General features: G+C 34.1%; 2 protein-coding genes across 11 annotated transcripts; one reads left to right on the top strand and one right to left on the bottom strand.

Moving 5' to 3' along the window:
- Nucleotides 1–420: 420 nt before the first annotated feature.
- Nucleotides 421–4,792, bottom strand: ANAPC13 (anaphase promoting complex subunit 13). 3 transcript variants are annotated; one of them, XM_026701399.2, is made up of 3 exons: nt 4,684–4,792; nt 2,850–2,970; nt 421–865 (listed from the first exon to the last, which is right to left on the bottom strand). In XM_026701399.2, exons 2-3 carry the CDS (start codon nt 2,946–2,948, stop codon nt 740–742), a joined length of 225 nt encoding a protein of 74 aa, XP_026557184.1. In that variant the 5' UTR covers nt 2,949–2,970; nt 4,684–4,792; the 3' UTR covers nt 421–739. The 3 variants fall into 3 exon arrangements, with proteins under 3 accessions (XP_026557184.1, XP_087789238.1, XP_026557186.1); XM_087933112.1 differs by having other exon boundaries at nt 4,627–4,754; XM_026701401.2 differs by lacking the exon at nt 4,684–4,792 and adding an exon at nt 4,338–4,485.
- Nucleotides 4,623–26,584, top strand: CEP63 (centrosomal protein 63). Of its 8 annotated transcripts, none has more exons than XM_087933106.1 (16): nt 4,760–4,849; nt 6,302–6,399; nt 7,526–7,591; nt 10,183–10,360; nt 11,693–11,788; nt 12,525–12,647; nt 13,388–13,501; nt 14,959–15,192; nt 15,409–15,554; nt 16,855–16,965; nt 17,252–17,366; nt 19,247–19,444; nt 19,744–19,809; nt 21,638–21,843; nt 22,279–22,561; nt 24,675–26,584. In XM_087933106.1, the coding sequence occupies exons 2-16, from the start codon at nt 6,386–6,388 to the stop codon at nt 24,831–24,833; spliced, it is 2,109 nt and encodes a 702-aa protein (XP_087789232.1). In that variant the 5' UTR covers nt 4,760–4,849; nt 6,302–6,385; the 3' UTR covers nt 24,834–26,584. The 8 variants fall into 8 exon arrangements, with proteins under 8 accessions (XP_087789235.1, XP_026557183.1, XP_087789232.1 ...); XM_087933103.1 differs by having other exon boundaries at nt 4,764–4,849; nt 7,523–7,591; XM_087933104.1 differs by having other exon boundaries at nt 4,786–4,849; nt 10,180–10,360.

Raw genomic sequence — 26,584 nt, 5'->3', positions numbered from 1 at the left:
CACCAAATTTGATTGCAGGAAATACAACTTCAGCAACAGATTGGTCAGTGTCTGGAATACTCTACCTGACTCTGTGGTTTCTTCTCCAAACCCCAAAAACTTTAACCTTAGACTGTCTACTATTGAACTCACCTCCCTCCTAAGAGGCCTGTAGGGGGCATGCATAAGTGCACCGACGTGCCTACTGTCCCTGTCCCATTGTTTCTTTTAATTTTTCTTATATGTATCCATTTCATGTATTCATAACTATGTTATACTTATACCTGTTATGTTATAATCACTTGACAAATAAATAAATGAAAAATGAAATGTGTGGTAATGTGTATTTTGAGTATCTTCAATCCATCATTTAGATGGCATTAAAAATATGAAGTGAAAAAGCTTTTATTAGCAGAATTGCCTACATTTTGACAGAACGCATTTACTACGAATAAGAACTTATTGAAATCAAGAACTGCAAACTTATAGAATTTTTGCAATATATTACAAGTTGATTAAACAGCAATTCATACTCAAGGAAACTGTGTACTTCTGCGACCTCTGCTGGAAACTTCAAGAAAAATCTTTAGCACTTGGAGAAATGTAAGAAATCTCTTAGGATCTACAAAATACTTTTAGTGCCTTTTCAGCAACTGTTTAATTGAAACAATTAAGTATCAGCTGTCACAAAACAAGACTAACAAGGCAAAAGACTGCAAACCAAAACTGACTTATTGGTTATTATGTTAATTTATACAGATTAATTTCCAATTGTAGGAATATTCTCATGAAGATACTGCAAAGCCAGATCAGTCCATTTCATTTCTTGTTCTTTTACTGATTCTGTTGCTCCACTATTGTCTTGTTCTGGTTCTGGAAGTTCATTCTGAAAATAAAAAAACATCACTGAATAATTAAAGAAACAATAGATCTCAGTGGAAAAAAAGCTCTGTTTTCAATAGTAATAATCAATGGGTTGTTTTTTTTACAAAAATCTATAAATGAGAAAGTAAGCAATATTTTATTTTTAATTACAAACCTAAAATATCTTTAAGTGCACCATGCATAAGAGTATGCAATTGTTAATAGCTTATTGGCTCAAATGTTAGGCATTTGGAAATTAAATTTGTAATTAAAATTTTGCTTATTACATTGAGTATCCTATTGATTCTTCAGGATCTATGTTATATCACCTTGTTTTATTAAATGATGAATTCCTTCTCCCCATAGATACTGAAAATAAATCACTCAGATGATATAGCATTCAGACCTTGATTTACAACAGTTTATTTAGTAGCTATTTGAAGTTACAACGGCACTGAATGAACAGTGGTTATGATTGGTACTTGGAGTTGCAGCCATCCCAGCAACCCTGCTGTCATATGATTGTCATCTGCATACTCAGCAATTGTTTGCACTTATGACTGGTTGTCAGGTGCCCTGCAATCACATGACTGCCATTTGCAATCTTCCATACTAGCTTCCTCAAAAAATACAAGCAGAAGATGGCAGGGAAGAACACAAGTCATTGTGGTAAATCTCTCTGTCCCATACAAATCCCTCAGACGCTCTGTGCTCTTGTTGCCCACTTGTGCAACCCCTCCCTGGCCCTCCCCCACACTGACTCCTCATTTGGCAGCAGCCATTTATCTGCCTGTGGGCCTGGGACTTGCAACTTTCTCCTGCTTCTCCATTGTCTTTGGTTATAACAAACAGGTAGGAAGTTGCCTTGGACCATGGAATTCAGTTAGCCATGCCAATGAAGATTGCCATGGCTAACTGATGCAGTTATATTTCATGATGATGATACTACTTAGCAATGGAAATTCTGGTCTCAATTGCTGTAAATCGAGGACTATCAGTATATTAAAGAAACATTCATAAAATGGTAAAATTAAAAGTTCTACCTGATATATATGTCAATAGTGTACAACTTGAAGGGTTAATAAAATAGTTTCTTGCATTATACACTTAAGCTAAAAAAGATGTTATGGTTAATATATTCATGCTATAAAAATAACACAACTGATGTACATAATATACAATAGTACAAGATATGGTTCTTAATAATGCAGTTGAAACAATTTTATGAAAACATGCTGTTTTGTCTGCTTGCTGTGATTTTAATAGTTTATTCATATTACCATTATAAAACCAACATTGATTTTTTGTTCTTAAATGCACTTTTTAAATTTGTATTAAAAAAGTGCATAAAAATGTGCATCCACCCAATCTCGAATTGCTCTGCTTGCTTTATGTTTTGTAATTTTTTACTTTTATTTGTTTTAAGTAAAACAATTTTAGGACTGGTATAGGATGGCAAATGAACAGAAACCAAACCACGTCCTCGTTTGCTGAAGCAGTTTTTATTGGGAAACAGGAAAGATAATTTCCATTCCTGCTTCAGTACATTCCACTTGTTGACACTTCCTTAAATCAAATGCTCTTTTCCTGGAGTCAATAAATAAATAAATGCTAATACATGTCACATATTTCTCAATTAACACTTAGATTCTCCCCTTTAAACATAAATCACTTAACAATTTTTGTATTAAAAACATTTCAAACAGCTATAAAGTAGGTAGGTGACAATATTAAAAGAACGGTATGTGGCATCTGTAAGATTACGTTTGCATGTATCTGTATTAACAGCAGCTGCATCACTGTTGCTTTAGTTTTATTATAAATATTTGTACTATTTATATCTTGCCTTTCTGCTCATAGGCAGGAACTTTATCAGGCTTTTGGAATGTTAATTCTTGACAGGGCTTAAATAAAATTATTAGCAAAAACTTCATTGAAAGCTTTTTGAAACTGAGAAAATGTTCTAAAATAAATGGGAAAAATATATTAATTATCCAGGAACTTACCAAAGGTATTGTCACATCTTCATATGGTAACTTATCTTCTCTCCATGCGTCATCAATCAAATCTAGAATTCTCCCATCTCTTTGTACCTCACTGTCCATTTTTTGCAGTTTATAATAAGGGCTATGAAAGAAAATATTTATACATATACATATACATACACATACACACTACTGCTTCTTTTATACCCAATTGCCAAAAAAAATCCATTGAAGTGAAGGGAATGTATTTTTTAAAAAGTAAATTAGTGAAATATGATGAACCAAAAATAATAATTTGTTTATAATTTTAAATGCTTCATACTTTATTGTAAGTAAAGTAAACTAAATATAGGAGGAAAGAGAAACTACGGATTAAAGTAAAAAGAAACCACATAATCTAAATCAACCTCCAATGAAATCTTGACCATACAAAAACATATTGGTCTATTTTCTCATTTTAAAATATAAAGACAATTTATAATTCCTGGGGACACATTTTGAATGAATTCTTCAACATCATGAATATGAATCCATGTCAGTGTCCTTAAAAAATTACCCTTGCCAACCTGCCATATCTGATAAAACTAGAGTTCTTCCTAAAAAGTCAAAATTCATTATTTTATTTTACAATTTTAGAAGCATAAATGAGCTTCCTGAGCCATACATTGCTTTAATAGGCTATGTATGACACCAAGATCCCTCCAATGCTAATCAGCAGTGATCGTATTATACCTATATATTTTAAAAATCTAATATAGAGAAACTGTATATTACATATCATGTTAACTCCACTTTTAGTAGACCAGTTAGTTTGCAAGAAACTTTTTGGCAACATTTCGCAAAGTGCTTTTTCTTTTCTCAAAATGTTTTTAGTATAATCTTCAAAATTGGTGTTGAACTTCTCCCTATTAAATGTAACTTATTAAATAAGACAAACAGAACCAATATAGATTTTTGGACATTTCCAATGGTTGTTTTTTTCTGTATTTCAGCATCTTTCATATATTCACTGCTTCATATACTTTTGAGACTTTGCCCTGCAATTTTTTTGTCTTAACTGCAGCTTTTAAGAGACTAGTGGGGAAAAAAGGGAGGGGGAGGGGGAAGTATGACAGAAAAAAAACATATGACAATTGTGTTTTTTATCAATACTTGTAATATTTTTCCTTTAAAAAGACTATTATGAAGGGAAAATACAGGTATACATAATGGATAGCATTAAATAATATCCATCTGGAGGTATTTCTGCTCTTTAACCTTTATAAATCCTGTCACAGCACTTTCCTATCTACAATATACTTAGGAATTCCGAATTTGCCAGCATCTTTCTGAAAATCTTAATAAGTCCAGACCACTTGCTTCATTTTATCTTAGTATTTCTTAACCTCCCATCCCTTTTAATTATCTGGATATATACACACACTATGCAAGTGTCTTGTTGCAGGGGCTGACTGTAATACCATTTAATAAAGAAATAACTTATTTTACAAGGCTGCTTGTATAACTTACAGATAAATAGTACTTATAGATAAACACAACCACGTCTCATTTTTCTTGAGGACCTTCAAAACTCTCCTGGCATACGAAACTAGCAGCACTTACGTTCTTACATGTAGTTGCCTCCTGAAAAAGGAGGTAACTACATGTAAGAAAAAATATTTGACTGGATGACTGAGAATCTCTACAGACTACATTCTTACAGTTTCCCTGCCCCTGTACGAAGCCTAACATTTATCCATCTCGACTTCATCCCCCCAAACGGGGCTATTTCGGGACCGCCTTCTGTTGCGCGCCCCACCCCAACTCTCCCTCTCTTTCTGCTTTCGCCTCGCAACGCCAGCGCCTCGACCCACACCTGCAGCACGCGATATACACCGCCGTTCCGCGATTTTGGAACGAAAGGACGTGACGTCACAGGGAGCGGTTCTAGTAGGCGTAAATCATAGAGAGAGAAAGAGAGAGAGGATCGAAGGGAAGGTGGGGGGTGCGGTCGCAATTCTTCCCCTCGGAGCGGCTCGGAGGTAACGGAAGAACTCAGGGGAAGGTGGTGTTGGTGTGCGGGTTGGTCGTCTGTACGCTTCGTCGATTCCTTTTTGGCGGGGAACCTTATGTCTCTGAAGTGCTCTGAATAGTTGGCATCAGTTATTGGCCGCCGAGTTGGCTCCCTTCCTGATGCTTTGCTTTCCATTCTCTTAGTCCTCTCTTGTCGGTTCGCCCTTACTCATTTTGTAGCATCTGTGATGCGAACCCAGCCGGTGGGGTTACTTTGTCGTTCAACATGTTATGTGAATCCAGGAAAATTGGATTAAATGAATAAACCGTGATGCAGGGCAAGTATCGTGCGAATGCGGTCTTTCAATCCCCATGTCTCATTTACAGGTCTTTGCCCAACTACTTTTCTTCACAACAGATGAGACAAGAATTTATTTATGTATTTATTTTATTTTGTTTGATTTGTCAATTGCTTACAAGATAATAGGTATAAGTAAAAACATAGTTATGAATACATGGATACATATAAGAAAAATAAAAGAAACAATAGGGCAGGGAGGGTGGGCAAGAGGGTGGGCGCTTATGCACGCACCCTAGAGACCTCTTAGGAAAGGGGTGAGGTCAATAGTAGACAGTCTAAGGTTAAAGTTTTTGGGGTTTGGGGAAGAAACCACAGAGTCAGGTAGAGTTAGGTGGAGTATTAGAGTATTCTCTCTAAGCAGGGTAGGAAGGCCCAATGCAGACTTTAAAAATGATTTGAGATCCTATTTTACAGATACTTGAGCAGGTCCTATTTGAAAAGCTTGAAGTTTTGAATAAAAATCAAGATGCACTTCTTTTCATATCAGAGGAAGCCTCAGTTCACGGATTTAAGTCTCAGTGTAATACTTAAAGTAGGGTGGTTCTCTAATAATTTGTAACAAACTTGCACTCTAGTTGGTTGGCTAATCAGCACTTGGAAAAAAAGATGGGAGATATTTGTTTTGGATATGGTATATATAAATAAATAATCTTCATTTTTACTTCAAAAAGGAAGGTACGTATTTAGGCAGTTATTAGAAGCTTAATTAAACTAGCTGCAGTTCAATTAATTATTGTGAATCTTTAGAGGATATTTTTTGCCATGATGTGCTAGGTCTTTACTAACTCTTAAATTCTATTTACCCCATCACCTCATGTTCTCTATTCATTGACCTTTTTAAGTTGCTACATTAATAGTCTGATAAGAAATACCATAAATAAATATGCACCAATCACCACTGACTGAATATGTTTTTAGACACACTGGGGATACAGTCAAAAGTGTAATTTGCTGTTAAATATAGTTTAGGAAATGTCATTGGTGAATTTTTAATCTGGTGATTCTTAGGTTTGAAAAAAGAATGGAGAAAAATATGAACAATAAAATAGCAAAACTTGAAAATGTTTATTAAATCTAAGAGGCAAGCTTCTTATTATATGTTATTTTTTTGCCTTAATAGAAATGAAAATAATTAGGACTTTAGAAGAAAGAAATCTGAAAAAAATGGAATGATGTCTTTTTTATATTAAGTATTAAATACTAGATGGCAACTTTCAGGTAAATTCTGAATTTAAGAAACTTTATTAAGGAGTAAGTACTTAGTAGTTAGTCTTAACAATTTATTGGCAAACTTAAGCAGTCCAGGCTGGTTTACATATAGCTGACTAAATATAGCCATTCTATGGTGAAGGGAGCAGATATGCAAGATCTTTCCAGTATTCAGATAAGACTTTCAATGGATTCTCTCAGTGGATTCTTTACATACTTAAAGTACAAACCAAATTATTCCTTTCAGAAAGGTACAATCCAGCAACAATCAAAATGAAGAAATAATTAACTAAGATCAGTTAAAATAATACAAAAGCAATAAAATATATACAATAACATTTACAATCACAGTACAAATATCTTAAATATCTGCAAAATCCTAACATAAATGGCTTCCCACAAATAATGAGGGTTAGGTGTTTTCTGTATTTGGCTCATGTGGTGCAATTTTTCAATGGGATATGTTAGATGCTAAATTTTGCTAGGTCAATTTGTGAACCAGTCTGCAGTCTTATAAAGGCAGTATGCTTGCCCCTGATATCTCAGGTTTCTAATCTTAGTATCAATTGGCAGTTTTTCTGTAAAAATACAATAAAACTGTTGTGTATGTGAAAATAATTCTAGTCCAGATGTTTAATCTATACATCAACATTTCTTAAAAGAAACATCTCCTGGGTAATTGTAGTTCTTCAATCTGAAAATAAACTATAATGCATGTTTTGGGGTGGGTGATGCCTTTTCCTGTTTTGAAAAAGAGACACAAAGTAAAAATAATTGCAACAAATATGTTTTTATGAATAGCTTCAAAGCTATTTAGAATCCCTAATTTTATAATACTATGACAATATAGTATGAAATAAAGCTTGCTTAGGTAAAGTTTCAGCAAATGTTGTTTGCTAGTTTATTTTTGTATTATTTTTAGTTTATAGACTATAGGTTATAGTCTTCCCAATATTTAGACTGTAAAGCTATTGAAGAGTTAACTATCAACTACTATAAATTGTGTAATTCTTCAGTGTTTTCCCTTTTTCTAATTGTAGGGCATATAGCAACTGTGTGTGTACTCTTAGTTTGATAGGAGTGGTAGAAATGATGATAGCTTACTGTACCACAATTTTCATTTTTCTCCTAGCAGCTTTAACAGAAGTGATTTCAGGATGGAGGCATTGTTGGAAAAAATGCAAACCCAAAGACATGGCAGGTGTGTATTTGCTATTTTTTGAGAATGTTATTAAAATAATATATGATATAAAAGCAAAAATATATTAGCTACCTCCTTTACCAAATTGTCAGTAAAATATCCACATTTATTAAATGCACCAATCTGGAGTGATTTTCTCCATTCCAATACAAAAATTCTGAATTGGGAAAAAGAAAAGTGCATTCATTTATAATTTGTATCCCTTTTTACTAAAGCAAACCAATTTAACAATGGTGTTGTTCAGTATTATTTTAAATAAACTTAGGAAAGTTTTGTAATTCAGAAACAGCTATATTTTTGCTTCTTTCTTAATACCTTATTTAAATGTAACTGCAAGGGTTGTTTAAAACAGTAGTACTATACTTACCTTTTAAAGTTGCTGTACAGATTAATTCAGGCTAATTACAGAGAGATATGTAAGCCATTTTAACGTGCACTTAAGTGCACTCCATATAAAGTAATTATCCTTAAGAATTAGCTATGTAGAACTAAGAATAGTTATTAGGTTATTCTAATTTTAGAACACATACATCAGTTATGTTCAGTTTCAGAAAAATATATATAATTATACTGATAGTTCTGATAATGAAAAAATAACACTGTATGGGCATCAGAATTGAGAGGTATACAGAGGTTGAGTGTACATATTCTAAATTGTTGTATACCTAGTACAATTTAGAACAGGGATGGGTAATTAATTTTCCCAACGGGCTATATGAGAAACTGAGACTGTTGTGGAGTGCCAAACCAATATAACCTGATTTGATGTCCTCAAACTCCATCACTTTAACTCCCGAGGGTGTTCCAGGTGAGGGGCAAGTACTGTGCTGGTGCAGAAAAAGTGCTTTCCTTGCCCTCTTATGGCCACTAGACAACTAAAAGAATAGAATAGAAGTAGAATAGAAATAGAAATAGAATGGAAATAGAATAGAATTCTTTATTGGCCAAGTGTGATTGAACATACAAGGAATTTGTCTTTGTGCAAATGCTGTGATGGTAACTGTGCTGAGCTGGATCCAACTTGCTTCTCCAGTTCCTTGCAGTGCACTTATTTACATTTGATTTTTAATTTCTGATTGACCTCATGCAAGCCGGACAGGGTCACCTAAAACGCAGATGTGAATTGGGGGCTGTGAAATGCCCAGGTCTTATTTAGAGTAATTAATGAAGTAGGTGCATAATTGTTTCACTATAGAAATTAAAAAAAAAAAACCTGCTGTCTTGTAGAGCAGGAGTCTCCAGCCCCTGGACTGGCCCCAGTCAGAAATTAGGCTGTGCAAATGAGTGAAGCACAATCTGTATGTGTGGGGGATGCAGGCAGCACGCAAAATCATGCCCCCTCAGGGCCACAGAAAAACCATTCTTCACGGACTCGTCCCTGGTGCTCAAAAGGTTGGAGGCCACTATTGTAGAGAACCTGAAAAAACAAAAGTGCAGTCTTATGTTTACTGGGATATTAGATACCACATTTGGACCTTAAATGTCCTTATTCAGCCTATATAAAAATCTGAATGTCTTACATTTTGATGTCAGTGCTGTAACATTGGTAGAAGTAAAAATGAGTATCGTGTCATGGGCAAGACTGGGACACACTTAGAATTCACAGATTCTAGGACAGCACTGTTGCAAGTTAACATTTCTGATATGCTTAAGATATTTGAGCAGTGAATGTTTTATACAAATTCACTTCTACTGAATGCAATGAGAGGGTTTTTTTAAAGTCTATAATCGAAAATAAGCAGGAAAGGAAAAAATGCTATTCCTCTTTGTTGTCAGCTTGCTAATATAAAGCACTAGCTGCGTTTTGAATTTATTCAGTTGGTTCATTCATTTTAGATCTTCTATCTGAGTAGAATTACACTGTACATTGTTTTCTATTTATTAAAAGAATGTTTTTCCTTTTGTGCTTGCTATGTCTTTGCTTTGAAAGAACCAAAATCTCCAGTCAAGGTTTTGAAAAGTTTGAGACATTCATTTCCACTAACTGTAATTGTGTTTTCTTATCAAATTATCTTTTCCATTTGTCTTTAGTAGGTTTGAAGTTTCCCTCCCCCAAAGCTCAATATCATATGACTGCATTGCTTAGCGATAGCAGTTCTGACACATCTAACTAAGCAAATCTCATGTTGTCATTAAGTGTGATGCCACATCACCATTTGCAATCTCTTGCTGGCTTCCCCATTGACTTGGCTTGTGGGAAGCCAGCACTGAATGTTGCAAATGCTGATCACATGACCATAGATGCTTTACAGCCACTATTACAAGGACCGGTTGTTCAGCTTTGTGATACTTTGAATGGTTGTTAACAAGTGATCGTTAAACAACAACTATCTTTACTTATTCTACGTAGCTGCACAATGCCAGGAATAAGTAGAGCTGCTTTAAGAAGTTATGGATGGATATTATGTTTGCATTTTTGTATAATCTGAAGCATCTTTTTGAATGAGAATCTAAATCTGCTACATAGCCTGGCTACAGAATATTACCAATGGCTAGGGGCTGATCTCACAAAAAAAAAAAAAAATGAAGAAAGCTTTGCTTACCTAATATCAGTTTTCTGATTATTGTACCATCTATTTTCTTGACAGCAGAAGTTTCCAGACTTCATGTGAGGCAGAGCTGCAAGAATTGATGAAGCAAATAGATATCATGATGGCTCACAAAAAAGCTGAGTGGGATACTCAAACTCAGGCTTTGGAGTCTTGTTTAGAACTCCGAGACCAGGAGCTGTCCTCCCTCAAAAATGCAGCAGAGGAGAAATGCAAAGAGGTATCTATGAACTTATGTAATTTTCATTTTATTTAAATGGACATTACCTTTTTTCTGAAAAATTCTACAACAGATATTGACCCCATTAAAACACATCTTTAAAACATTTCTGGAGGTCATTTAAAGGGATTGGTCCCTAAGTAAAAATGCTGTCAAATGAAGGGTATACACTAGCCATAGTTAAAGTGGTGGATTCACCATTACTTTTTTTAACATCTGTTTTTCCCATTCTTTCTCTATTGAAAGGTTTTATGTGTTATTTATTGTATCATGATTTGATTCACACTTTATAGTCAAAATCATTTAACAGGTCATTGATAAAATATTGTAAAGATTAAGAACATAACAGCAATAGCTAAGAAAACTATTTTTCTATCTCAAATGCAATCTCTTATCAGATTGCAAAAATGGCACTGGACTCTGAGAACTTTTTCATATGAGGATTTATGGTGAGACTTGCAGCAATATACATTTTGCCTTTGGTGATTTGGTTGGATGTGATCATGATACATATTTATTATCAGCTTTGTGACTGAAAGTAACTGGGCGGTGTTTTGGCTATAAATTGATAGCATAGAAAAGTTCAGTGTCGCATATCCTTTCTTAAAGAGAATACTACATTATGGCGCATCGACTCATAAAAAATGATATCTGATTATTTTTCCCGTAAGAGAGTAATGTGAAAGACCACTAGTTTTTGAAAACCAGTTTTTAAATTAAGTTTTATTCTCTTAGGCCTTTCTCCAATATTTAAAATATCAGAGCACCTGAATTAGGCAATGCCAACACGAATAAATTTAAGACAATTTTGATATTGAGCTATTTACTTCTACAAAGAGTAAAGTGGGTCCAGATTGTAATTATGAATACCTGAAACTTCTTAGCAACCCCTTGCTTGTACATCTTGATTCTAGGAGAGTATGTTTGCAGTGGGTAATAGTTGTTACAATTTATAGGAAGACTTATTTATGATAATGTCCCACCAGTTTTGTTTATCTCTTATTTAAATATGGACAATTACTTTTACTCATATCAGCAAATGATTCTGAAGATTGGTTCAGTTTTACTTTCAATTTATAAAATAACCTTGTTTATTAATTTCCTTATCATGGCAAATAAGTGGTATGGGGTAGAAGAAGGAAGAGTAAAACAGTCTGCTTTACTAATTTACAGATCTGACTCTTTGGATTGCTGGATTGTTATTTGTGTGGACAAATATTTATATATTTAGTTCTGTGGCTCGATAGGTTTGCTGTTTCTCCATTCCATTGTCCAAGTAATGTTTCTCAGATAGAATTTTCTGTATTAAGCTCTATTACTATTATCTTCCAGACGGAGAGATTATGCCGGAGATTAGATGAGATGGAGAAACTGAATCATGAGATGACTATAGAATATGAACATCAATTAACAAAAGTCCAAAATGAGGTGAGCTCTCTGAAAGATAGCAGAACTGCCAGTGGGTTTCTTCATAATCGTATCTGTCAGATGAAAGGCAGCTTGTATATCTTTACATATAGCCCTAATAGTAATTAAAATCCAATAATGGGGATATTTTTCACTTTTAAGAATAATTATATCTCTCTTTGTAGTATCCCAAGTTGCTATTGGTTGTTTATGCTTATTGATCTGTACGATAAAAATGAAATCCTTGTGCAATGCCCACTTCCTTCTTTTCCATCAACAGTGTAACTCTTTTATAGCAGGCTAATTTGATTTTATTAAAAATCCTTATCTTAAAGAAGTATACATACTGTTTGAAGTGAAATATAACATTATTCAGTTTATTGGCAATATTGCTTCCTTATTTACTTTTTAAAAACTTTTAGACTATCTTGTTCCATTTCTATTCTCTTTTCCTGATCTTTTGTTTATGCTTGATTTGATAGTTCAGTTTGGAATTTTCAGATATTTACTTTCTTTACTGTATTTTCAATGAAATGGTTAATTTGCACTTGTTATAATAAGGACATTTCAGTGAAACAAAATCATAATAAGAACTCTTAACTATCAGTCCATTTAGTTTTTGCAACATTTCAGAAATATTCACAGTTCTCCTTAATTTAATTTATAAATATGAATTTTCTAGTCATTGAAAACAGACTAGGTGTTTTAAAAATGTATTTTAGTATTTATGCTGTTAAAACTATTTTCTTTTTTCCAGCTAGCTAGGTTGAAGAGAAGTTATGAAAAATTGATGAAGAAACAGTTAAAAGGAACTAGGCAATCTTCCAAGAGCCAAGAGGAGGATCAGTCTGAAATAAAGATTTTGACCAAGAAATTAGAGGTAGGTGGGAAAATTGTCTTGGTCAGAATTTATACATTCAAATAGATGTGAATAGGTTTGGAAAAATCTCAAGATCTTTATTTTAAATGTGGAACTGCGAGACCTTTACCTCAGTATAATTCCAATTGAAATTAATGATTCTTAGTTTTGCATAATTGCTCAGTTAAAAAAAGTATATTTAATCATGATCCTCCACCAACATGTTCTTTTTTCTTATGTTTCCTACATATAAGTTCCAATGTGGATTCTAACTTTGGTATAGGTCCAGGGAAGATGACAGAGGTACAGTCTTGCCCAGTTGTCTGGGAACAGTTTGATTCTATTGCGCCTGAAGAAATAGACAGAGACCTTATGTTAGCGAGATCAGCCACCTGCTTCTTAGATCCATGCCATCACAAATATCCATGCCACTCAACTATCAGTTTATATCTTTCTAACCTCAAGAGCTTTCTGTTCTTTAGCAGCATCCACTCTTTTATCCAAATTGTTCTTAATCTTTCTTTCATTAATTCTTCTACATTGTTTCTGAAACAGATTTTGCTATGCCATACTTGCAAGGTATATTCTACTTATAATGTTTATTTGGAAAGCAGAATGTTAATTCCTTAAAAACAACTGTTAAGTCTATGCAGTCAATAATATCCAATAACTTAATATCAGAATTTAATTTAATATTGTAAGGAACTCCAGAATACTGTTAAGCATCCAGACTGTAAATAAATAGTCATTATCTTTTCCAGGAGTTCCATGAAAAGTCTTTAGATTGGGAAAAGCAACGCCTACAGTACCAGCAGCAAGTTGCTTCATTGGAAGCACAGAGGAAGGCTTTAGCTGAGAAGTCTGAGCTAGTTCAGGTACAGTTAAGTTGAATTGTTTGCCGGGAAGACCAGGAAATAATTTATGGCAATCATAAGTGTTTATTCAGGCAACCATTGTGGTATAATCCTGTCCTGTTCAGTATGTAAAGTGGTGCTTATAAGTACACAGCATTGGGTCATTTTCCTCAATAAATATATGAACAAGCATAATGCTTTGACTCATTTGTTTAATTGGGTTCTCTATATCTAGCTTTATTATTTGTGTAGACAGTAGAATCATGTTCTAGGTCATATTTATGTAGACATACGGAAAATTCAAAAAGGTTGATAAACTTCCAAGCACCACTGTGCATATAGTCAGGAAATAATCTAAAATCGGTTCAGTAACTAATGGGCACTGGTCCTTTTTACTATTAAGTTCAAAAACAATGTTTTGGGTGAGAAAACAAATAGTATGATTATAAAATTATGTTGTTAAAGGCTTTGTAGAAATTAAACGTCTGATAGTGTGCTGCAGTATAGGTGATAGATGTAAATGATTTTCATAAATAGTATAGGTATCTTACAAAATATGCATGTGATATATAACTGAAATATTCTGAGTTAATATTCTGATATTTTTTAGCTTGTTACTGCTCACATATGTGCTCTCCCAACTTCTACTGTTTTGATAGATCACAGCCACGTCAGCCTTCTGTGCTGTATTAAATTCTGATTACTTGTTCTGCAGCCCAAGCACATTGCTTTTCTCAGTTTTGCAGTAGAACTGAAAGATGAAGAGTGTGAGGAAAAAAAATGTAAATTTGTGAGCAAGAATAAAAAATGGTATGCGATATTCCTGCCTTTAAAATAAATCCTGTAACAGTAACTTTTATTTTTGAATTAGTTCAGAAATTTTGGCTGTTTGCAATAATCAGCCAGAATATGTATCAGTTCTTATCTACAGTACTGCTCACATGGAAAAATAAAGAGTGTTGCCTCAGATGTCTCATTATCCCTGATATTGAATCTTTTACAGGGATAATAACCCTTTTTCTAGCTTGAGTTGGACTTTTGTTCTGCTTGCTTTGGAGGCACTTGAATATCTCATGGACAGGAAGCCTAGAAAAATGAATTTCTTCATTTCAGAAATTCTCAAAACACTTCTGAGAATCAATCTTTGAGATTCATTCTTTGAACTTTTCTTTTAAGGACCAAAACTGAGTTGCAGATAATGGAACTTGAAGATGGTCGATTTTCTCCTTGGCCCAATAGAATGATGTTCTTAATTGGATGTGGCTGGCTAAAGATCTGATAGAGTTAAATATATCTTGAGTCGCTCTGAGAAATTTTTCTAGCCACAATTCCTTATTTCTACAATGGATTATAAGCTTTGGGAAAAAAATCCTCTCACATTGGAAAATAGAATGACATGTAACATTTGCATCCAATTTAATTTTTAGTCTTGAAAGATATTGCTTAATTTTAACAGAATAATGCTTTCTACTTTATAGACTCAACTGTGCAGCAGGAAGCAAATGTTTGAATCTGTGGAACTGGCAAGCCAATCTGAAATCCATCATTTAGCCAGCAAGTTGGAAAGAGCCAATGACACTATTTGTGCCAATGAATTGGAACTGGAGAGGCTGAACATAAAAGTAGATGATTTGACTGATACTAACCAGAAGATTCTGGAAGAACAACAAAAGCTTCTACACGAGCTGAAACTTTCTCGGAACTCCCTAGAGGTGTGTGAATGAATTGCTTGGAAGCTGAATAAATATATTGTGTGTAATAGTAATTACTTGGGATGTTATTATTTAGCCACTTTGTTCCGAGTATTCCATTGAGGTTAAGTAGGAAACATGGTTTGGTAAAAAAGGGATTGTATTCTCTATTGAAAGATAAATTTAATCCCATACGTTATATTTATTTCTGGTTGAGTTTCATTTTCTCCTTTGAAGGTTCTTCATGATGAAAAGATGGAGCTCAGGGCCACTCTGCTGTCTCAGGAGGACTTCATCACGAATTTACAGATTTATCATGAACAATTACAGAAAGAATTGTTGAAGCTGACTGAAACTCTGAATGTGAAAGAAACTTTTATCAGGTATGTCACCAAATATTGAGGAAAATATTGAACTTAGTTTGCTATGCATTATCATTATTCTTTAATTAGGAAGAGAAAATTGATTACATAGATTTATAACATAATTTAAAATATTTTCATATTTCTTTTACTAGGAAAACAGATGGATTTCCTTTATGTTGATTGTCAATACAACTGTTGCCTGTATGAGAGAAGTCAGCAAGCCAACAGTTTTTATAGAAAATTAGTATAATTTTATTTGGCAAATTGAACTTTTTCTTAATATTCTTGCAGAGCAAATATAATGAAACGTTATCAAAACGTATTTGTGCATTATTATAATGTGAAAATGTGCCTCTGGCTGTTGAGTTTCTCTAGATTCGAACTTCTCAGTTCAGCTAGTTTATGCATTGTGAATCACATTTCTGAGACTCTGTTTTTGCTGTGGTAAGAATGTGTGTTGCTGCCCAGTGCATGCATGAAATTTCAACCTAATTGAATTCATTAAGTTTCCAGTATTTTTAAAGCTCATCATCTTTCCTAAATTTGTTGTGAACTGCTGCCAAAAGGAGATAAGACTGGAACCAGTAGGTAGCATGGGCATGCTCTCATGTGGTCTCTTTTTCTCTCTTGTCCTGCATATGAGTCTACTAGGAAAAGAAAAGATTTCTCTTACCAAAAGCCCAGAGGGAATCACTCTTTCCACTTCTCGATCCTTTGTAATTCTCCCCATTTTCCCCTTTCCTCTTTCCTTAAAATTAGGCCCAGAGATTCACCCACCCACCCACCTCATTTTAAAAAGTAATATCCTACCTCACTTGGTGTGTGTGTGTGTGTGTGTGTGTGTGTGTGACTGACTTCAAATCACTTTTGATTCCCAACAACTACATGGACAATTAATGAGAGACTGAATGGCTCTGTGTCACCCAGATACCTTCATAAGGCAGGACTGGAACTCGGGTTTTCCTGCTCTAATCCAAACTCTAATCTCTAAACCAAACTAGCTCCCTTAATGTTCTAATAAAATGTTTTAAATCAGTGTTCCAATATTAGGAAGACCAGCGACAATTAAGGTTAAGATAATTTAAAAAGATGATTGGTAAGAGGTTATGTTATCATGTCATTGACTGATAATACCTACTGATGTAGTATTGTGGTAGAATTTCTTTTATTATAATTTTGATAAATATTTAAAGTTATTTTAAAGACACATTGCCATCTTCATCTATGTCATGAGTGTCTACTGAAATGCATCCCTGTACAACTGGTATAATAGTATTTGTTTTTTAGAAGGCTTCAAGCATTAAATTGTTTTGTCTAGGCAGCTGCAAAAGACTACAGTAGCCAAAGAAAACTACTATGGTGGAACAGAATTAGAGGAACATTTATGCCAGAAGTTTGATGGTGCTGAAGTGATTCAACTTGAGGGCAGGTACAAGACCTCAAAAATTTCTTCATTTTTAAAAAGAAAATATAGAAATCATGATATACATCTTCAGTGGCCATTTACACATTTTTATTTTCTTCTGTTGAATTGTTAACCTTAGTGCTGGGTGAAATACTAGATATGTATCAAGTTCAGATTAATAAAACCTTATGAAACAAAAATATGTTGGATTTGTTAAATTTGGCATTATGTTGCTTACAGACTACTTGCTTTTGATTTTTGCATGTATCTTTCTGTATCTTTTTGATTTTTGCATGTATCTTGCATGTAGCTTGGGATCTCCAGATGGAAAGTGCATCCAGACATCTGAAGAGCAAATGGAGAAGTTACTGGAGCTTCGACTAACTGAAGAACAGCTGTGCAAAGCCAAGACCGAGATAAAAAAAGTGTGGATCTCATGTGCAAATAAATACATTAAAATACCCAATTTAGATATCATTAAAACCGATTGGGACAATATGGAATTTCTTACATTGTGGAAATGTAGACATAGAAACAATTTATCATTAAAGGGTACTGAAAGAGGAAGGATGAATTATATTGAAGAAGATAATCCAGAATTTAAGATCATTTTCTTTGCAACTTAAAATACTCCCTGCTTCCATTATTGTAATCTTCATGGCTGCAAGATGACCTTTCCATTTTAAAAGTAAATTATTTATGGAAAATAGCCCAGTCTCCATTTCAGGTTATGTAAGTAAAATTAGATAGCTATAGAAAGTACAGACTAATATCTGTTTATATCTTGGACTGTCTAAAGTGCCTATTGTAGAATATTTCTAAAAAAATGACAAGAACTTCCCTTATGTCTCGTATCATTATTATAATTTTAGCAGAATTTCCAAAATTTCAGAAGAATAGTTGAATGCAAGGAATTGCAGACAGAGAAAGTCATCTGGCCTTGGCTAAAAAGAAAAACTGAGCATATCTGTGCACAATAAGATGTCAGTAATGTAAAGCAGCAGCTTGAAATTAAATGGAAGATGGAAGTTGAGAGAGTATGCTTAGAAATATGGTTAAGGACAGTTTTGTGTTAGATACCACCTGATACCTTCTATCAAATGCTATGTTATTTTTACTGGTATATTTGTCTTTTGTTTTTCTTTTTCTCAACTTGAGACAAATTTTGAATATGAATCAAGCTAAAGAAAGAAAAAATAAAGCACAAAAGAACTGTCACTAAATTTATAGCTCTTCGTTGTTTTCTGAATGAAGGCTTCAAATTTAACCATCCCTCAAAATCGTTATGGGTATTAATGTCAAGGGCTGAGGTATATGACAGTATTTGCCATCTTCACTTGTTTAGATGAAAGTTATGTCCTCAGTATAATGAAGCTGCACTTACTCATTCAATCCAGCATCACAAGAAATAAAAATACCTACTGTAGTTCAAGCTTAAATTGTGATGTATAGAAATTTAAATGTATGAGATTTATCTGTTTCTTTCACACTGCTGACTTCAGAGGCAATGGCTTAATTGTTAACTCAAGTTTCTTAGTTCTGATCTCACATGAGGCTGTGGTTTTAAGACCTATTGAAATGTTTGTGGGCATTAGGTGGGGGGAAAAAGGAATGCTTAAGCTTGTTCACGTTCCAGCAGCTTGGCTTGTTAAAATGACTGTTTCATCTAAATTGAACTTAAGTTGCCCGTTGAAAGTTGCATATGGCAATGTAAGCATTCTGTCTTACATTCTCTTACAGTCTATATGAAATATTTATCTCAGACCAAGATGGATGATGGTCCTGCAGGAATAATGTATAAAATCTGGAGGAGTTGAGAGTACTGTCTTAAGATACCATCGTTTCTTTGAGCCATACTCGGAATTTTAGGGTTACAGCTTTATACTAAACCCATCATTCCAACTTTGTAAGAGCAGCTGGTATTTATTATGAATGGCTTTAGGAGGTTGTTCTTTTTTTGTTGAATTTGCATCCTAAGCTGCAGAATTTTAGCAATTCAAACTGTTTTCTAAAAGCAGCCTTACTTGGTCATATTTGTACACTGTTGTTCGCTGGTTTCAAGGAAAATACAGGAAATCGTCAATTAGGTGTTATTTGATTGAATACAAGGATTCCAGATGAACACTCCAACTTCAGACAGGAATGTTTTAACTGTAACTTAATAAATGGATTTCTGAGACATTGCTGCAGTATGATTCCTTAGCAAGGTAATGGGAGGAAATTATGCTAATTGGTATTACTTAATATGCTTGATGATTTATCACAAAAAATGTTGACCTGCAAATTTGTATCCAATTCTGTCCAGCTGAAGGAAGAGCTATCCCATAAAGAGCAAAGTCACAGCAGGGAATTGGAAGGAATGAGGCTTGAGGTTACCCAGCTAACACGGGAACTGCATCAGCGTGAGATCACAATTGCTTCTTCCTTGGGTTCTACTATAAGTTTAGAGCAACAACTAAAAATAGAGATTGAAAAAGCAGAGCAAAAAACGATAGAGCACAAGGTAAAATAATTGAATTTTACAATATTTTATAATATAGTATTACAACTTGTTCAATTAAAAATAGTAACGTGAGACTTGAGGGTTTTTTGGTTTCATTATTGTACACTATTGTTTTTGGTAACACTTGTTCAAATTTAAATATAATTAATAACTTCCGAATATGCAAGTTTGGCTTCTCATACTTGAAATAATTTATGATACAAAAGTCCACATGGCTTGATAAGTGTATAGACAAGAGACCATTTATTTCTTGTATCTAATCTATACTAACAATTAAAAAAATAAATTTATGTCTTAAGGCTGTTCTGTCTCAGTTGGAAGCCCTCAGACAAGAAAATCACCATCTGTCAGAAAAGCTGCAGAAGGTAGAATATATTTTGAATGAACTCTGTTATTTCCTGTGATGCATTGAGTTGCTTAGATGGTTTGTTGTATAGACAAGTATAATTTTATGCAACATTTATACATAGTTGAAGATGTTTAGATAATTTTTCTCCCCCAAAACAAACTACTGTGTGCATCTACTATAGAGAGTAATAGTGGGGTATAAAGTTGATTAGGAAATTTGTTTCTCAATATATTCTGTGGAGTATTTTTTTAAAGAAGTAAATAAAGTATTATTTTATTTAATATGACCACTAGATGTCAGTGCAAGCTCATAGTCTCAGTGCTGCCTTCTTGATTTCTATATAAAGTGAAGATATTTTTTCCAGAGACTCCATAAGAGAATGAGCCCTTACAAATGTTTTTTATCTGGCATAAAATGAAACTAGACTTAGCTTTTTTTGTACCAAATGAAACCTCAGAATAAAAAAAATATACTTTTTACAAAATTAACAATTATACAGGATTTTTTTCTTTGAAAATTCATAATGAACTATTTGAATTCGAGAAAAAAATTGCAGTTCTTGCAAATTAATTTTAATGAGTTAGGATACAGAAACTAACTCCAATAGTTTTAATCGTTTCTCCATGTAACAATGAAGAAACAAAACGGAAATGACAACTAAGAAATTCTTTTGCTCAAGGCAAGCAGTTATAAGTTATGTGTTTATGCAAATTATGTTAATTTGTGTTTATGCATCTGTTTGGCTTTGTCCATAATAAGACTTTTAGATTCATTGCAGTCATTATGGTTAATTTAGGTTTTTATATGGGAAAAATACTAATCATAGCTTCTACTAAATGGCGTATTAGGAGTTTTTGAGTATCCTTAGCAATCAGAGAACAGTCTCATTGTTTTGGATCTGAATTATGACACTGTATACCGTATTTTTTGCTCCATAACATGCTCTGTACCATAAGACGCACATTAGGTTTAAGGGAGGAAAACAAGAATTTTTTTTCTGCCTCTGCCTCCCAGCATCCATTGGTATTCATCTGGCTAGCATGCTTGCAGCAAATACCAAAGAGTCTGGTCAGCTTCAGCATATTATTGCAGCCTGATTTAGCATGAGCAGCTGATTGGTGGTTAGATCAATCTCCCAGAATACAGCCAATCAGCTGTTCAGGCAGTGGGAATTGTTGATCTCTGCTGTTGCTATTGCTGCTTCCGTGTGCCCCATTTTTGGTCTCTGCGCATCCCGTTTTTGGCAGGGATTGCTACCGCTGTCTATCGCCACCAATCGTTGCCACCTATCGTGGCTGCCGTTTGCCGCCATTCACCATTTTCACGGCCATTTGGCGGTGATCAGTAGCAGTGGTCTGAATCGCCTGAATAGGCCCAAAACAGGATGCACAGAGGCCGAAATGGGGCAAACAGAGGCCCAAAATGGGGCATACGGAGGCCAAAAATGGCCAAAGGACGGGGGATTGGTGTGTGGGTGGGGATTCGGCAATATTTGCTCCATAAGATGCACAGACATTACTGGCCACTTTTGGGAGACAAAAATTGTGTCTTATGGAGCAAAAAATATAGTACATGTTTAACACATTGATTTGCGACTGATCTACTAAGTGGTTTTGAAGTTCATATTCATTTGAGATGAATAAGGGAAACTTTTGGTCTGTAGATTTGATTAGGTCAGATAATGATTCAGATATTTTGTGATTGACTTAACATCCAATGGGGTTCTTTCTTAATAAAAGACTCGTAAATTTCTTAAATCGCTAAAACAGAAAAATAACTTTAGAAGCAACTGAGTTTCATTAAACAACAAAAAAAATATTTCTAATGTGTTTCTATGCTTTAAGGCAAAAAGTACTTCCTTTGCGGAATTCCAGGAAAGTTATAATAAGGTTTTAAATCAAGTGGAACTTCAGAATAAGCAACTACAGAAAGAATTAGCAGAAACTAGAACTACCTTGGAAGCTTCGTCTTGGGTTTCTCAGAGCAAATATGACAGTATTGTGCAGCAATTGCAGCATCAGGTGACTGAGATAACAAATGCAGAAAACAAGTAAGAATTTATATGATTTTTTAAAATGAAGATTTTTTTTAAAGCCTAACAAATACTAGATTTTGATTTTTTTAAAAATGCTGAAGTACTTCAAAATCTTGTTATAATTTCTAGCCATTTCCCATATTTTATTAAATGTTAATGAGATTTGATTATTTTTTTCTACATTGTTGCCAAACAGAAAGAACTTTGAAAAGAGATATTCTTCTCTCTTTTTCCCTCATGTTTTGTAAAAGTCAGTTTCATGTGGTAGAAGCATTTGTAATATATGCCTTTTGAATAGCACAGAGGGAAATCACATTTAAATTTGCTGTGGATTATATTGCATTCATGTAGTTTCTGGGTGTGATTTCAGCCACTAAACATTTTTGCAGATTTTAAGCTAAAAATCATTGTTCTGTTGGATCTAACATACTATTTCTAATAAATTTACAGGAAAATGCAAGATCTGCAGTACAAGCATGAGGAAGAAATGAAAGCACTTCAAGCTAAATATGACAGGACTGTTCAACATTATGAGGAGGAACTCCAGAGAGCAAAATACTTTCCATCCAGAATGCTTCCTGTTTCTAATGCAGCTGCTAGACTACCTCATAGAACAAACAGTGTCGAATCTTTGCCTTATGAATCTCTTGAGAGATCAGACATTTTGCTCTGTGAAGACCCAGAATTTTCTTACATGGTATCAAGAGAGCATGAGAAAGACTTTTTACCCTTGGTAAGCATAATACATGATTGTAAAGGATATACTATTTTCTGATGATACCATAATCTGTGAGGTTTTGCATTCATTTCAGTATGTCCCCTTTGAAATATTTTCACTCACTAATGCCATGCTATTTCCCTTTCAATCTGCATTGACTGGAACAAGAAATGAACAAAAAGATGAGAACCATAAATTCCCAATTCCCAACTATAATAAGTGGAAGCAGTTCTCTAAATGCTGAGGAACAATACTTGTAAATCTGGTGCTAGTTTGCCATTAGCTTTGAATTTAGCAGAAAATATGGGACAGAACACATGGCTGGGGAAGGGACTGCTGGAATGAGTGCTAAAACATGATAGATATACAGAGTGCTTTAACTGTTGGTATGTTTAACTTTTTGTTCCAAAGCTGCTTTTCCAAGAGGCAACTGGACTGTCTGTTTTTTCCTTTGAAGACTAGATGAGGACTAGATTCAGCAGCCCATCTGCATTTAAAAGACAAAGGCCACTCTTTTGAAGACAGCAAAGTCCACAGAGAGGACCACTGGTTTGAAAGAGGGGTCAAAGAGGCCATCTATGTCAAACTTGAACAGCCCTCTCTCAACAGAGGGGGAGGAATGTGCCATCTCCCATCTGTGATCTACAACACAGTCCTTACAACAGTTCCAAGAAGGCTCCATACCCGTCAGGTGACCCTGATGACACAGATAAACATCCAGGTGGCCTTAACGACTTGCTAAAAGAATGCAAATGACCAGTTCTCTGCAAGGAGTATAAATCCTTCCATTCCCCACCATTCAGTCAGAACTGAAGAAGTTTCTAGGATAAGAAGCAAAATGTCCAGAAACTCCAGTTGCCTCTTGAAAAAGCACCTTTGGGACAACCTTGACCTGGATGACTGGGAATGTCACTAGTTGTTTGACTGTTAATTTAACTATCAGAAGCAAATTCATGTACAAAAATGCATAGAATATAAATATTTATATAAACTGAAGAATGTAACCTGTTGCTTATAAGGATTAATTATGAACTAATAGTAAGATTTTTGAATATTCAGTTTTCAAAGGTCATATGGTTGCTAAGGACTGACAGTAATTAAGAAGGAGCTGTTAAAGGCTTGAGAAGTCAGTCTTATATATTTCATTGAAACTTTCAGATCTAGGAGTATGTATCCAAATTAAACCTAGATGCCTTAAAAGCCAAATGATAGTTATCATTTTCAATAAATGTTTTTCAATATGCAACCAAATATTCAATCTTGGTCAAAAAAAATTTCAGAGATCATAAATGCAAATAAAGTAGCCATTTAAGTGATTTGGTTTCATATATATATACATTTACATGTACAGGTTTGTGTGTGTATATATATATATTGCAAAATATGCAGATATTTATGTATCCAGCTTCTAAATTGGGATTCCATTTGCAGTTAAATTCTTGTACTCACTGCAGAACTGAAGCTTTGCCTTCTGATTTTCAATTTATTATTATTTCTCTGTATCCAATACTAAGAACAATGTGCAGAATACAAAGTAACAAAACTAAAAGCTATACAATGCAATAAAGTACGAACAATATAGGAGTCAGAGGCAAATGCTTCAAATAAAGTTTAAAGGACATGTAAATTAGCTCATAACTAGCTACTTGACTTGCTTCACCAAAGGAGTGCCACAACCATTCCTTATGGTAATGCTTCATAACATTTCCTTTTGGCACTACAAACAGTGCCTCCTAAGATCTCCTAATTGGCAAGGATTGATATACATGGACAGAATATAATAGAAAAAAAATAGAATAAAAGAGTTGGAAGGTACCTTGTAGGTCATCTAGTCTAGCCCCCTGCTCAAGCAGGTGACCCTACACCATTTCTGATAAGTGGCTGTCCAGTCTCCTGAATTAGTTGTACCTCATGTTGCAGTAATCTAGGAGTAAAGTTAGTAAGATGTATATCACTGTGGCCTAGCTATTCTGGAGTTCTGGAGCTAGTAAACCAGCTAGAGTTGAAATTATATTGTGAAAGAGGTAGTATAGTTCTCTCCTTTTCATTGTTTAAATAGTAAAAATAATCATTAAGTTAAAATTGATTTTTTTGGTTCACAGCATTCTTGAACATATTTTCTTTTTAGAGTCCTCTGCCTACCGCAAATGTAGATGTGATTGCTGCAAAGTTCCTAGAAGAAGAAGAAGAAAGGTCCCATCATATTTTAGAACGCTTGGATACACATATTGAAGAATTGAAAAAGGAAAGTGAAAGGACAGTACAACAGTTTACACACCAAAAGTAACTGTTTTGGGGTTTGTGAATTGAAGAGCTGCTTCATTTGCTGCTTTCTTTAGAAGAAAAACACAGTTATTGCCCTCTGGAAGTAGGTTTCTCTGCTTCTTTGTCTTTGGATATTTCAGTGGCAGTGAAATCAAAGAAATGAAATTTGTTTGTAGCAAAATACTTTGTCTGATTACCGTTATTGCACTACTACAGAAAACATTTCTAACTGACCTATAGCATTCTGCTCTCCTAAAGTAAAGAGCAAGCTTCAGGAGTGGATGGTGTTGCCCATCCAAGGAGAGTAAATATTTTTATGTCTGTGTATTCAGAAATTAAATTATGTAGAAACTTATCTTATTTTAATATGAATACAAACCATACGGCTTATCATTTGAATATTAACTTTCTATCTATTTCCAAGATACCATAAATATAAAAAAAATGACTTGAGAAAAGGAGAAAAGAGAACGCCATTTTGCTTTTTGGGTTTTCTTATTAATATTCTGTGTGGATTTTAGTTGCCATCAAACATCAAATTAATGGTTTAGTAATGTGCACTTTGTGCACTTTCATAGCTGTAGAAAAAATATGGTCAAATAACTGTGTCATGAAGAGAAGTTTTATTATATATGTTGATTCAAAAAGTGAAGTTCAGTATAAGTAATAAACACCTATACATGGGAGCAATTTAACTTAAATTACAGCTGTCTTATGAACTACTGCACAGCTGTTCCTAAACATAAGAACAAATTTGGGAGGATGGTTGGTATGCCAAACAGCTTTTAAAAAATTGTTTAGCTTCAGGAAGAAATGTAGATTTTGAAGCATGTCCTTGGGCAAAAGCTAAGAAACTAAGCATAACCTCTTCATATTTTCAACTCATTCTTTTTCTCTAAATTACCAGTAAGATACCAAGTTTTCAATGGCCAGGTGCAGCATCTTACTTTCAATGAAATTTCAAAGAAGTGAAGATTTTTAGATTTTTACTCTTGGATATTTGAAATCATAACTTCAGATTGCGATTATGATTTTAAAAGTAGAATTAGAAAACTATTAAATATATAATCTTCATTCATGATCTGCTCTGTACAGTGGTTTCTCCCATGTTTATCAGCATAATGACATTAGCATGCTTTTTTCTCTGTTGGATAGTAATTTTTGACAATATCTTTTGTGAAGAATATTCATATCTTTATAGTGTAGCATATTTGGTGGCAAGATCTGAGATTACTGAAATACTACAGTGCTGAAGTGTTGTTAATAACTCTAAAGAAATCCTTGCTCCAAGAGTTTCTCCAGTGCCATTTCTATGTAATTCCATTCTCTTTTCAGTTGTCTAATGCTTCTGTTTTGCTTGCTAAATTTGCTTTTCATGGCTTCATGCCTCTCTTTGCCAATACTTTAGTTTGACACTGATGGACAGTATGAAATTATACTCAACATGAAGGTATGCCTCCCCCCACCCCCCAAAAAACCCCACAAATTTTGATTTGTAGTGTTCTGGTGGGATGGTAAATAATGGCTGTCAAAGCACACACAGCATTTTCTTGGACATGAAGAACAACTCATTTTCAGTCCAGCAGAATTAATGTGCTCAATGTTTTCTTATATGAGACCACAATGTTGTATTTTATATAATGATCCCGAAAGAAAGAAAACAAATGCCTATTGCTTCAGTTATCATTGGAGACACACTCCCTGAAAGGGGGAGATAGACGAAGGTGGTGAAGTGCTCTGTAGATTTAATTACAGTACTGTCTTATAAACTAA

This window comes from Pseudonaja textilis, chromosome 4, assembly GCF_049901715.1.
Source record: "Pseudonaja textilis isolate UNSWEBS1 chromosome 4, rPseTex1.2, whole genome shotgun sequence".
NCBI lineage: Eukaryota > Metazoa > Chordata > Lepidosauria > Squamata > Elapidae > Pseudonaja > Pseudonaja textilis.
The sequence above is the reverse complement of the archived record's forward strand: the minus strand, read 5'-3'. Positions and strand labels throughout refer to the sequence as shown.